At 39.9% G+C, this 12500-nt stretch overlaps 1 protein-coding gene across 2 annotated transcripts in view; it reads left to right on the top strand.

Annotated features, from left to right (window-relative positions):
- The window catches only part of SMC2 (structural maintenance of chromosomes 2), a 106812-nt gene that overhangs the window by 13735 nt on the left and 80577 nt on the right, over positions 1 to 12500 (top strand). For both annotated transcript variants that reach the window (XM_085849702.1, XM_085849704.1), the window contains 11 exons: positions 65 to 103; positions 211 to 321; positions 733 to 777; positions 941 to 1174; positions 1291 to 1440; positions 1530 to 1757; positions 2465 to 2624; positions 2731 to 2848; positions 2960 to 3098; positions 10856 to 10975; positions 12320 to 12442. In XM_085849702.1, the coding sequence (XP_085705828.1) occupies positions 65 to 103; positions 211 to 321; positions 733 to 777; positions 941 to 1174; positions 1291 to 1440; positions 1530 to 1757; positions 2465 to 2624; positions 2731 to 2848; positions 2960 to 3098; positions 10856 to 10975; positions 12320 to 12442 (1467 nt within the window). The remainder of the gene's footprint in view (positions 1 to 64; positions 104 to 210; positions 322 to 732; positions 778 to 940; positions 1175 to 1290; positions 1441 to 1529; positions 1758 to 2464; positions 2625 to 2730; positions 2849 to 2959; positions 3099 to 10855; positions 10976 to 12319; positions 12443 to 12500) is intronic.

Raw genomic sequence — 12500 nt, 5'->3', positions numbered from 1 at the left:
ATATTTGTTGCTTTATGTTTGGAAAAGTTTGCATTTTTATGCTTGCATCTCCCTCCCCTATTAGGGACGAATAACTAAAGTGTTGAACATGAAACCACCAGAAGTGAGTGATAATCAAAGCATTTTGGCCTCTCTGTTGACTATTCCCAGCCATATCCTTGGCTCATCTTTGGCTTTCACCTAAGTTGTACAATGTGTTTGTCCTTCAAGATCCTGTCAATGCTGGAAGAGGCTGCAGGGACACGGATGTATGAGGCAAAGAAGCAAGCTGCACAGAAGACTATAGATAAGAAAGAGGCCAAGCTGAACGAAATACAGCAGGTACTTTGCTTATACCGTGCATGATGTGCACGATAATAATATGAGTTCCTTTATAAGCAACTTCAACACAGGAGGAGGCCATTAGGCCAATCAAAGCCTGCGCTTTATCACCTGTACCAACTTGTAGTTGTTTGAACGTGCTCCAGCCGTTTTAAATGCTGAGTGTAAAGCAAGGAAGCCGCACGTACCATTTTCAAAGTCTTTGCTATGACTCACCGGGATTCATATCTCCCAGACTCAGAGCGGATGTTCTAATCATTATACTAACGAGTCTGGTTACAGACTGAGGCACCAAGACGATGCTGTTTTGCATCTGTGTTTGATGCAATAGCTTATTGGTACCCTGTGAAATGTACAGTATCTCTTTAATACAACTGCTTTTATTTGTTTTTATTTTTACTCTTTTGTCAGGTGCTCAATGAAGAGATAACTCCCAGCTTGGAGAAGCTCAAACAGGTAGTGCATCTTGTGTTTCTTCTGATGCTGAAAATGTTTAAACCATGACCAACTGGTGGTGTTGTGTTTTTATTTTGACTCTTCTTCTCTTGGTGTTTTACCAATACGGTATTGTGGATGTCATTTTATTTTAATGCATTCTCGTGCTTTGTCAATTATTTAGGAACGATCTTCATACTTGGAGTATCAGAAGCTGGTGCGTGAGTGTGAGCACCTCTCACGCCTTGTCACTGCACATAAAGTGGTTGCAGCTGAGAAAGGCCAAGTGCGAGCTGCTGAAGTACAGATGGCGGCCGAGGAGGCCCAAAAAGTGGCTAAAGACCGCCTTGAGGCTGCAAAGACACAGGAGGACAAACTTGAGAAGGAGTTAACACAACTTGAAGCAAAAAAGAGTAAAGTAAGCTGAGGTAGCAGGAGAGTGATGGGGAAGTTGTTGGACAGACTACTTTGAGAGTTTGCATTCATTAAATGGAAAGCATAATAATGAAATTTTTGCTTGGATTGTGCTTTCAGGAGGATTGTAAAGATTTGAAGGAGGTTGAAAATCAGTTTGCTGCAGCCCAGAGAGCACAGGCTAAAGTTCAAAGCAATCTGGAGTTACGGAAGCAGAACCTGGAGGCCGAAGAAGCACGGCAGGCAGAGCTGGAGAAAACTATCTGCACGGTGTGTGTTGTAACTCAAGTTTTGTTGGCATGTACTTTTGTGTGTTATTTCTTTATTTTAAAGTTTTCCTTGCTTTACTTTAATTGCAGGATGAGGAAACATTGAAAGAGCGAGAGTCCAAGGTTAATGCTGCTTTTGAAGGGCTTTCTGGCCGCAGGTCAGACGCAGCGAAGCTCAATGAAGCACTCGCTGAAGCTCAGGCCAGATTCCAAGCCGTGTCTGCAGGAGAAGCACCAAAAGGAGAAGGAGGAACGGTTTCTCAATTACTCATGGAGGCTAAGGAAGAGATGAGTCGTGCTGAGTCTCAAGGCAAGCAGGTAAGCATTTGGGGGTATTTTTGGATGCCTGCATTCGTGAATTCAGTGGTAGCCATGGTGTTGTGAAAGTGTTTTGTTCGATCCACCCCGACTGACGTCATGATGTGGGGGCCTATTTTGGTCTTTCATTTAATTTTATTCATTCATATGAAGCACCTGGTTTGCCGATTACATTTTCTTTCTTGGAGCCTGGCTGTTCCACTGATGCAATGCCCCTTGAAGGTTAGTGCAGGAACTTATAATTTGACCATGGTGCTGGTGACAATCGCTTGACTCTTTACGAAAGGCACCCTGGAATCCTTGATGTGCACCACCAAGTGTTCACAACCAAAACCCTTGGCTTTAACCTTACATCCAAATGGCAACACACTCATGGATGTAACACTTTGCTTGCAAAGCACCAAAGTGACCATTTCGGTCAGTTTAAGAGTTAAACCCAGACTTAATGACTTAAAAGAGAGTGCACTACCTCCGATCTATTCTGCAAATGCCTACCCTGTTTTAGTGTGGTTTCAGATGAATTGTTGATGTAAAGGCAAACGTGTGGTTTAAAAGTTTTTTTGGGGGGTTTATTAGTGAAAATAAATACTTCCTTTGGACTGAAAACTTTTATTTTTGCTTTAATGTGGCATTTTATCATTGTCTTTTGTGATATCCATCAATTTTAAGACCAACTTTATCTTGACGTGTTCTTCCAATCTTGTTAGGCTGAATTGCGTGTGAAACACGCAAAAGCAGAGCTTGCGATTCAGGAGCAAGAGGCACGGAGTTCCAATTCACAATATTTAAAGTGCAAGAAGAATCTAGACGCTGAACAGGCTGCTCGGGAAAAAGCTGAATCTCAGATCCAGAAGCTGTCATACACAGGTGTTGTTTACCCTGCGCCCAAGGCTCTCCCCCACCCCACCCCTCAGTTTTTCCAACTTCTGATAAATTTATGATGAAGTGACAAACTATAACTTTGTTTTTATAGAAGGTGATTTGGAAAAACTACATGGTGAGAAAAGGGATGCAGTGAAGAGGATAAGAGAGATGGAAGAAGAACTGGAGAAAGAGCGTACAAAATTTCCACAGCTTCATTTTGATTACAAGTAAGTTCTGGGGCTAAGTATTGTTTTGCAACCTCTTATTTACCAAAACATGTATTTTATAGTTGAATGCTTGTTGTGTTCTTGTATTTTTACTTTACTTTTTGGTACTAGAGACCCAGTACGTGGCTGGGACAGAAGCAGGGTGAAAGGACTGGTGGCCAGCCTTGTTACTGTGAAAGAACGAGAAACAGCTACTGCTTTGGAGGTTGTTGCTGGTGGTCGACTCTACAATGTTGTGGTAGACACCGAGGTAATATCTTCCTGTCTGATTAATTCATAGTTTATTGTGATCAAGTAGTCCCACTGGTTGCATCACAGCTGGGTTGCTAATGCAATGCCCCGACACATTAGGGCAGAAACTTAGAATTTACCAGGGTACCAGCATGCAATTATCCACTCTTTTCGAAAGGCTCCTCGGTTCTTTATGTACACCATTAAATGATAGCAGTCAGAACAGCTGATGTAATGTCTCCAAAAGAGGATGGTGCTTTAAATGATAAATGTAACTCGCTGATGCACACCATGGTGACAGTTTGTTTGGTCAGGAGTCTAGATGAGATTCTTTCCTCGTCATAAGTCACTCCAAGTTATTTCTGAGCATCAGGAAGTTTCAGTTCATAATTTTGGTATTAAATGTAAAGAGGTAAATCTTTGTATTCCTCGGCTTTTCTTGATTCTGAGGCTTCATAAGAACCCGTACAAGTATAGGTTTATAACGGGTGCCAGGCAGTGTTCTACCAGACAGTTATTGGTTATCGTTAACTCAGGCTTACAAGTTGTCAGGGAACAGTTCAGCAAATATTGTTTAGCAATTGAGAAGAATTCTGGTATTAACACTTTCTGGAGCATTAATTCTTCTTTAGAATACCTATATGGGATTAGATGCCTCAATATGAAGTCGGTTGAAGTTTTTATTTTTCCAACTTTACATACAAATTTGGATTTAGTCCTAGTGAGGGATTCACTCTTCAAAGTGATTGACAAGGTTTTTTTAAAACTTTCAATAAGTTTTTTTTGTGTCAGGTTTGATAGAGCATTCCTTTCTGAAAAGAAATACTCAAGTTTTCATTGTTTTGATAAGCAGAAGTTTAAGGGTGCTGTTAATTTTATTTTATTTAATACTTTTGTGTCTTTTTGTGGGATAATGTTTCAACAGGTGAAGCGTATTCCCATGGGTTACCTATAATTTTTTTTGATAGACAGCTTCACAAGATTTATCCGGATAGCCTGATTGTAAACAGGAGTGGTAATGATTGTACAGTTGCTGCATGTTTGGATGTGTTTGTTAGAGTTGGACAGAATGGTTTTAGTACAAGTGTATATCATAAAGTTGATGATATCAGTTTCCCTGTAGTCTTGTACACCTTTCCAGGTCGCAATGTACCAATTAAAATGGGTTACACTGTCTTTTCATCAAAGCTACTTAGATTTGCAAGAATTTGTTCAGTGAAGAAAGATTTTGTGGAACGTACTGTTTTTTTTTTTTTTTTTTTTTTCTTTCCATCATGTTAAACGGAGGATATTTGGCTGATTGTTTGATCAGATCTTGTGAGAATGTATGAAGACTCCATTGTCACCTTTTATTGGTTTGGTTGGTTTTCGTGTGAACAAGTTCCTATTGCATTGCATTTGATATAATAATGAATTAATTATTTTAGTGAGGTAAATTATATTTATATATATATATATATATATATATATATATATATATATATATATATATATATATATATATATATATATATATATACAGTCATGCGCCGCTTAACGACGTTCCGGGCAATGACGGGTCGCATATACGACGGATCTGCCAGCTCTGGAAAAAAAAAAAATGAAAAAAAAATGTAACTGAAAAATTCCTATCGCCGAGTGATGTAGCCTCATATAAAAGTAGCACATACAATTATGTACACTGTACAGTACATAATACCTCATAATGATAATAAACGACAGTGTGGCCCTGTTATAATGCGATCGTTGAGGTCCATAAAATGTCATCGCGAAAAAAACAGGATCGTGCGAAATCGGGATTCAAGGAAATCGGCTTTCAAACTGAACCAATGTTTGCACGTTTACCTTCAAGCAAGTAAATAACCATTGAATTGAAGAATTCTGTGAATAAATCGTTGTTCTTAGTCGACATGAAAACACAAATTTGTTTTGAGTGAAACTTTTTATGTTGTTAAAACAATCGCACTGTTCTGAAAATATATATCACAATTGACAGGTGCTCGTTTCATCATTTGTAAATTATAACATTGATGCAATGATTACGTATTTATAGAATCCAAACGATATTTATTCACCTTTCTATAATCGATGTGAGAGGAGATTGTAAGCTGCTGCTAAAAACACCGATGGCCGTCATGAATAGGACAAAGGTAAAACTAACGTTTCTTCCGTCTCTCTTGGATGTGTTACAATTGCCGACAGTATTCAGTACAGTAACATGCTGTACAGGTTTGTATCCAAGGAGCAATAGGCTATATGGTATAGCCCAGGTGTCTAGGTTTGTGGAAGTACGATGTTCAAAAACGAAAACGAAAAAAAAAGTGATGTTCGCTTAACGATGCGTTTCTCAGAACGTAACCCCGTCGTTAAGTGGCGCATGACTGTGTGTGTGTGTGTGTGTGTGTGTGTGTGTGTGTGTGTGTGTGTGTGTGTGTGTGTGTGTGTGTGTGTGTGTGTGTGTGTGTGTGTATATATATATATATATATATATATATATATATATATATATATATATATATATATATATGTATATATATATATATATATATATATATATATATATATATATACATATATATTACTAGCTGAAGTAGCTGGTAATACCTGGGAAATTTGCCCTATTTTCCTCATGCGAGTTAGACTGAGGCATTAGTTGTATGGAGAAAATTAGGAAGGCTTCTTTTATTCCTCAGATTTATGGAAGGAAGGCTTTATGCTGCCGTAATCCTCAGAGAGGTCATAGTTGAAGGCGGCCTTGAGCCACTCAATGTTTCTAGCAGCAGTGGCAACTGTCCTTGATGTCCTGCCAAAACCCGGACATAGAAAGCTGGAACATGAGTTTTGTGCTTCTCTCGCCCGTCGGTGTGACGCTCTATTTGCAGTTAGGTGACGCTCTCTCTGCAGCCGATTCTGCTTGCCTGGCTCGTTCATGAGCAGATATATCAGCAGTAAGACGACTCCTCTCTCTCTCTCTCTCTCTCTCTCTCTCTCTCTCTCTCTCTCTCTCTCTCTCTCTCTCTCTCTCTCTCTCTCTCTCTCTCTCTCTCTCTCTCTCTCTCTCTCTCTCTCTCTCTCTCTCTCTCTCTCTCTCTCTCTCTCTCTCTCTCTCTCTCTCTCTCTCTCTCTCTCTCTCTCTCTCTCTCTCTCTCTCTCTCTCTCTCTCTCTCTCTCTCTCTCTCTCTCTCTCTCTCTCTCTCTCTCTCTCTCTCTCTCTCTCTCTCTCTCTCTCTCTCTCTCTCTCTCTCTCTCTCTCTCTCTCTCTCTCTCTCTCTCTCTCTCTCTCTCTCTCTCTCTCTCTCTCTCTCTCTCTCTCTCTCTCTCTCTCTCTCTCTCTCTCTCTCCAGCTGACTCAGCATGCCTGGCTCTTTCATGAGCAGATATATCAGCAGTTAGCTGTTGCCGTGCACGTGCAGTTCGAGAATTCAAATAACAGGAGGAGAATGTGTATGTTTAAAAAGTCAACGAATACGAACATTTTGTATTTCAAAAAACCCTAGCGTTTTTAACCATGAAGCCTTTTGTTACGATTAATACGCTAGCGCACTATTTGAAAGCCTTTTTTTTTTAATGGAAATTGAATTTTTATATATATATATATATATATTTTTTTTTTTTTCATTTTTATGGAAAGCAACTTAGCGCATCCTGGAGCTGAATGTTAGGTCTATATTGTGTAAAGTTGCATCAAGATCGGTTCACTGGTCTAGGAGCTTATTGGTTACAAACAAAGAGACAGACAGACAGACAGAAGGACTGCCATTTATATAGTAGATATATAATATTAGTATTACTTAATGGAGGTGTTTTGATGAAAATGCAATTAAAAAAAACATTATTTATAAAATACATTATAAATAAGCATGAATAATTTGTTGGTGGTTGCGAGGATACGCAGTGCAGCATGTTGATAGCAGTTATTAATGACAGTTTGAGTCTATGGTTAGATGGAGATGTTGTGTAATGGACATGTCTACAAGGTAAAGTGTTTATAACTTAATTTATTATCATATAAAGTGATGTATGATTAAAGTTATTCATATGTAGTAATCAGTGTTGGGCACAAAAGCGATAATCTGATAACGGATAATTATCGAAGTTAACTTTTTATATCGGAAGTTAACTTCCATTTGTCGTTATCGGACCAGTTAACTTCTGATAACTCTTTTCTTTTTTTTTTGTCCGATAACATTTTTATCGTTTCCGGGTCGCATTTCGCCAAACTACTTACCAATGAGGAGAAACATGTACATGATTATAGATAACTTGTTTTACAAGATAATGCTGAATCAGGCCGCCGTGTGAAGAAAAATGGAAGAAGAAGAGGAGGAGGAGGAAGAAGAAGAAGAAGCCTTGCAATGGTGACTTCCTCAGCCATGCGGCTGCTAGGCTCTGCAGGTACTGGGTTCGGTCAAGGTTGGGAAACGTACAGATCGGTTAATTCAAACACAAGGACGGTCTAACCTTTGGCAGAGCGACGGACAATCGGACATGAGTGTTGAGGCGTGGAGATACCGTCGCGCCATGTTTGTAACTGTTCTTGGTGTGTTTGAAAGATCGTGCCTCTCATTTTTGAATTAACGGTGCCTTCCTGTTTGTGTGCGCAGCGTTCCGCGGACCTATTCCCGTTGCTCTTTCGGTAAGAAATGGACATTAATTTGATTGTTGGATTCAAATTGTGTCCTTGACCCGTCCCATTAACCTCCCAATGCATGTTGGACTCCGTCCGGTTAAACGTGCTGTGTGTGACGACTCATAGACTCAAAAGATGCATAATGCTTATTTTATTCTTGGGTTTAGCATAAATATGTCTTTTCTATGGGTTTTGAAGCTTTTTCTTTGTTTTTTTGAATTTATGTTAAAAAGTAGTTATCGTTAACTTCCGATAACTTTGTATTATAATTACCGGATTATCTTTATCGGACTTAAAAATTGGGGTTATCGGATTATCATTATCGAAGTTAACTTTTTGGTTATCGGTGCCCAACACTGGTAGTAATACCTTAAATAATAGTAATTGGGTGGTCGCTAGACTACCGTTATTCTCAGGTTTTCCGTCTGTCTGTATGTATGTAATGGACAGCTCTGGAGGCCAGAGGAGTCAACCGATTTTGAAGAAACTTGACTGGTAGGTTCATACCAGGATCTAGTTGTATGCTTTTGAGCACCGTTGCTATGGACGCCACCATTGCCGAGCAACGGGACTTTGAAATTTTTGAAAAATATATTTCTATATTTCTTTTTTTTTTTTTCAAAAATCGGCTTCCGCGCTTTTATGCGCACTATAATCAACCTCTTTGTCAAAAATTTGTTTTGCCCGATCCATCAAAAACTGTATGAGTAGTATGCAATAAGTAGGGTGAATATACTGATTCTGGCTCACTTTTCCCCATGTAAATGAATGGGGGATTTTCAGTGATTCATATTTTTTTTCCCCAAAAAGTAAACCCCATTTTTATCCCAAGGTATATTTATTTGTCTCCCCTTTTAACCTAGAGACACTTTTTTTTTTTCAAATAACCAATGCAATAAGATAAAGATTTGTTCAAGTAGTAAAGTAGTAATGTGATTTGTTAAAGGTAATTCTAAATAAATATCTGAAACATGTAAGCCAAGGGACACTCTTTTTCAAATAACCAATGCATATTGTTTAGCTCGCTCATTGAACCTATAAAGATTTGTTCATTCTCAAATTCCTTCAATAGTTTAATTTTCTTTGCACAATAATCCCCATCTAAAATATTTAAAAATAAAACATTTGAATCTTTATATTTTTTAAGATACCCCTTTTGTGCCTTTATGAAATGATAAACTTCTCTTAATGCTCTTGTTTGACCACCTCCTGAGCCACATATCATTTTGAGATTATAGTAAATTGTTTTTTCATTGTTCAATTGATAACCATCAAAGTTTTCAGTCCATTCAAGGATATTAATTTTTTTCTTTACATCCTCTAACTTACTAGTTTTTAAATTGATTCGCTTATTTGTTTTATTTACCTTTGTTTTAGTTATTTTTTCAATAAGACTTTTATTTGATATTGTTACAGCTGTGGAAATTCGCAAACCACTATCCAGGTCCCGTAGGTGAGATATCTCTTAAGTACATGTGTAGTTAGCCCCAAACCCGTTGTTTGGAGGGAATTAATGTGATTCATTCGGGCTGCAACGCTTTGAGTCAGTCTTTTTCTTTTTCTATCTTTTATTTCAAACAAAAACCAACGAGGACGCTCGGTGGGCTTTTCGCGCCATTCTTCTCCGCGCTTGGTGTGAGGGAGGAGAAGCGAGGGGAGGGCAGCTGGCGCCCGATTGGTGGATGCGCGGTGTGACGCGGCCAGGGAGGAGGAACGCCCCTCTTCGAGACCTTTCTCGAAGGGGGTGGAGCAAAGAACGGGGCGGAGCAACGGGGCTGAGCCCCGAGGTATAAAAAGGGATGGCTCTGCGAAGGGTGGGTTGTTGTTGTTCTTGCCGGCCTGTTGATCCCTGCGGAGCCCTTGATCCTGATGAGCCTTGGACCTTTTGGACAAATTACGAGAGAGAGAGAGAGAGAGAGAGAGAGAGAGAGAGAGAGAGAGAGAGAGAGAGAGAGAGAGAGAGAGAGAGAGAGAGAGAGAGAGAGAGAGAGAGAGAGAGAGAGAGAGAGAGAGAGAGAGAGAGAGAGAGAGAGAGAGAGAGAGAGAGAGAGAGAGAGAGAGAGAGAGAGAGAGAGAGAGAGAGAGAGAGAGAGAGAGAGAGAGAGAGAGCGCTCTCCTGTTCGAGGGAGTCGGTGTGGTCGCGAGACCCCGCTGGTGGGACGGAGCGTCCGCCATTTCCTCTCCCTCTCGACCCCGAGTATCGACGATTTCTCCCCCCCCCTGTGTTTTGTTTTTTAAATATTTTAGATGGGGATTATTGTGCAAAGAAAATTAAACTATTGAAGGAATTTGAGAATGAACAAATCTTTTTGGTTCAATGAGTGAGCTAAACAATATGCATTGGTTATTTGAAAAAGAGTGTCCCTCGGCTTACATGTTTCAGATATTTCTTTAGAATCACCTTTAACAAATCACATTACTACTTTACTACTTGAACAAATCTTTCTCTTATTGCATTGGTTATTTGAAAAAAAAAAAGTGTCCCTAGGTTAAAAGGGGAGACGAATAAATATACCTTGGGATAAAAAGGGGGTTTACTTTTTAGGGAAAAAAAATGAATCGCTGAAAATCCCCCATTCGTTTACATGGGGAAAAGTGAGCCAAAATCAGTATATTCACCCGACTTGCAATTATATAGCGACCACCCATGTCACGGACAGGCTTGTAATTAAATAAGTTTGCATGAGGATATTGCATTGCTGTGTTGACTGTCTGGATACAACTTTGAGGTTCTGGGTCCATTGATGTTGAGAAATCTACTGATGTGGACCTGTGACCGGGGTTGTGGATCCACCGTTTGAAGAGGTTCTGGGCTGAAAGGATCGAAACCTCGATGAAAAATGTTGCTCAGCTGATGATCCGGGCAGTTGGGAAATCGGTCAATTGTTTATCAGTTGAGGTTATAACTTGAAATAAAATTGTGTGTGTGTGTTTTTATGTCTGGGTTTCTTCTTGGGACTACGGTGCAGTAATTGGTCTTTATTTTGATTAAACAACTCAGATGAATGTGCTACCACTGAGCTGTGGAGCAGCTGGAAACCATGGTGGTAAACAAGGCTAATGGCAAATGAGGCCGAATAAAGCTGACTGTTCTAAAGTTTCTTATGTCTTCCTGGATCATGTGCTCTGTTTGTTTTTCAAATTAGGATACTGGAAAGCAGCTGCTGGAGAAGGGTGATCTCAAACGCCGTTGCACCATAATCCCACTAAACAAGATAGTTGGACGAGTGGTCAATCCCAAGGCCCAGGCTGCTGCGCAAAGCCTGGTAACCAGTGAATTTGGGCAGGGGTATTGCATTACAGTTTGATAAAATCTTAAAAGCTTCATATTGTGTTTCTTTTATATACAGCGCAGTGCTGAGGCAACTGCTTTGCACCATTATTGACATTGTTTAATATACCTTTATTGCTGATCTTGCATCACACAAGGATATTACAATAAGTTTACACACAATACAACACGTTTGCATGCTATATTAAATGACCTTATTTTGCCAAACCTTTGCTTTGCATGATTATCCAGCATTTTACTGTATCTAGAATGTAAGTTAGTTGATTCTTCGGGTCACTGTTTTGAACAGGTAACAGTCCCCGCCCCACCCCCACCTTGCTTATTTTTCCCGCACACGCGAAGTGAGAAGTGGGGTTAAGCAATTGGTTCGCTTCTGTCTGTCCATCCGTCCATACAGGAAACTTACCGTTTTTAAGGACTTCATAAAGGACACAAGCTACAGGCATGGATAACTAATGTAAACATGTTAAATAAGGTGGTGTATAAAACACTGCTGATTGCATCTACAGCAGTAAACTTCTGGATTTTTTTTCTGCAAATTTAATTTACAGAAATTGGGAGGTTGGTGCAGTGCAAGGTGCTGCATTGTTGCTGAGTGATCTAATATTACAATACCCACTTTCCTTGTGAACATGGTGCATCTCAAATTCCACATCGTATTTTGCTAACTTTTGGAAATGCAACATTGGTGCAATGAACCAAATTGATCACTTACTGTTACTGGTGGGGGGGGGGGGGACCAAAGCATGCACAGAGCACTTTTACATGCTTGTTGCACTCCCCTCAAGTCCCCCGCCTGGCCTCCCATGTTGACTGGTTTTACACACCAACATCCTTACCCTATGCTGCTCTGTGATGAATGCTCACTCGTATCAAGATATCTCAAATGTTGTGGACAGATGCAGACAAAATTTGGTGGACAGGTTGGGTATGTAACGAGGACAAATTGATTTAATTTTGGTGAGGATCTGGATACGAGAATTTTTCAAGTGATTCTTCACCATTGAATGATGGGGTAAAACCAACATATAACACGATATTTGAAAAAAGTTGTGCATGAGTTATGACAAAACTAGGTGAACGAGTTGGTTCAGTAACGAGACCAAGCCAATTTCAATTTTGGTTCAGGTCCAGATCCTGATCCGGCCTATCAGTGGAGTACAAAATGTAAACTGTCCAGCCTGGTGGAGGTATGCACTCTATCAAGTGCCGTATGAGTTTATAATGTTTTGTTCTTTTTGAGATCTGTTGTGGCCAAATCGTATTGACCTTGAATGCACTCCCACACTTTGCTAAGCTGTGTACACGTGTGCAACAGGCTAAGAACGGTAATGCCAGACTGGCCCTGTGCTTGGTTGGATTTCCTCCTGAAATTCGAGCAGCGGTGGAGTTTGTCTTTGGTTCGACTTTTGTCTGCGACAACATGGACATTGCACGCAAGGTTACTTTTTTTTTCCATTGTATTTGCTACTTTACTGCATTTTTCGACCTGCAGCGTT

This window comes from Eptatretus burgeri, chromosome 12 (assembly GCF_056783735.1).
Source record: "Eptatretus burgeri isolate ZD-2024b chromosome 12, Ebu_testis_v1, whole genome shotgun sequence".
NCBI classification, from domain to species: domain Eukaryota; kingdom Metazoa; phylum Chordata; class Myxini; order Myxiniformes; family Myxinidae; genus Eptatretus; species Eptatretus burgeri.
This window is presented reverse-complemented; position numbering and strand designations above follow the sequence as displayed.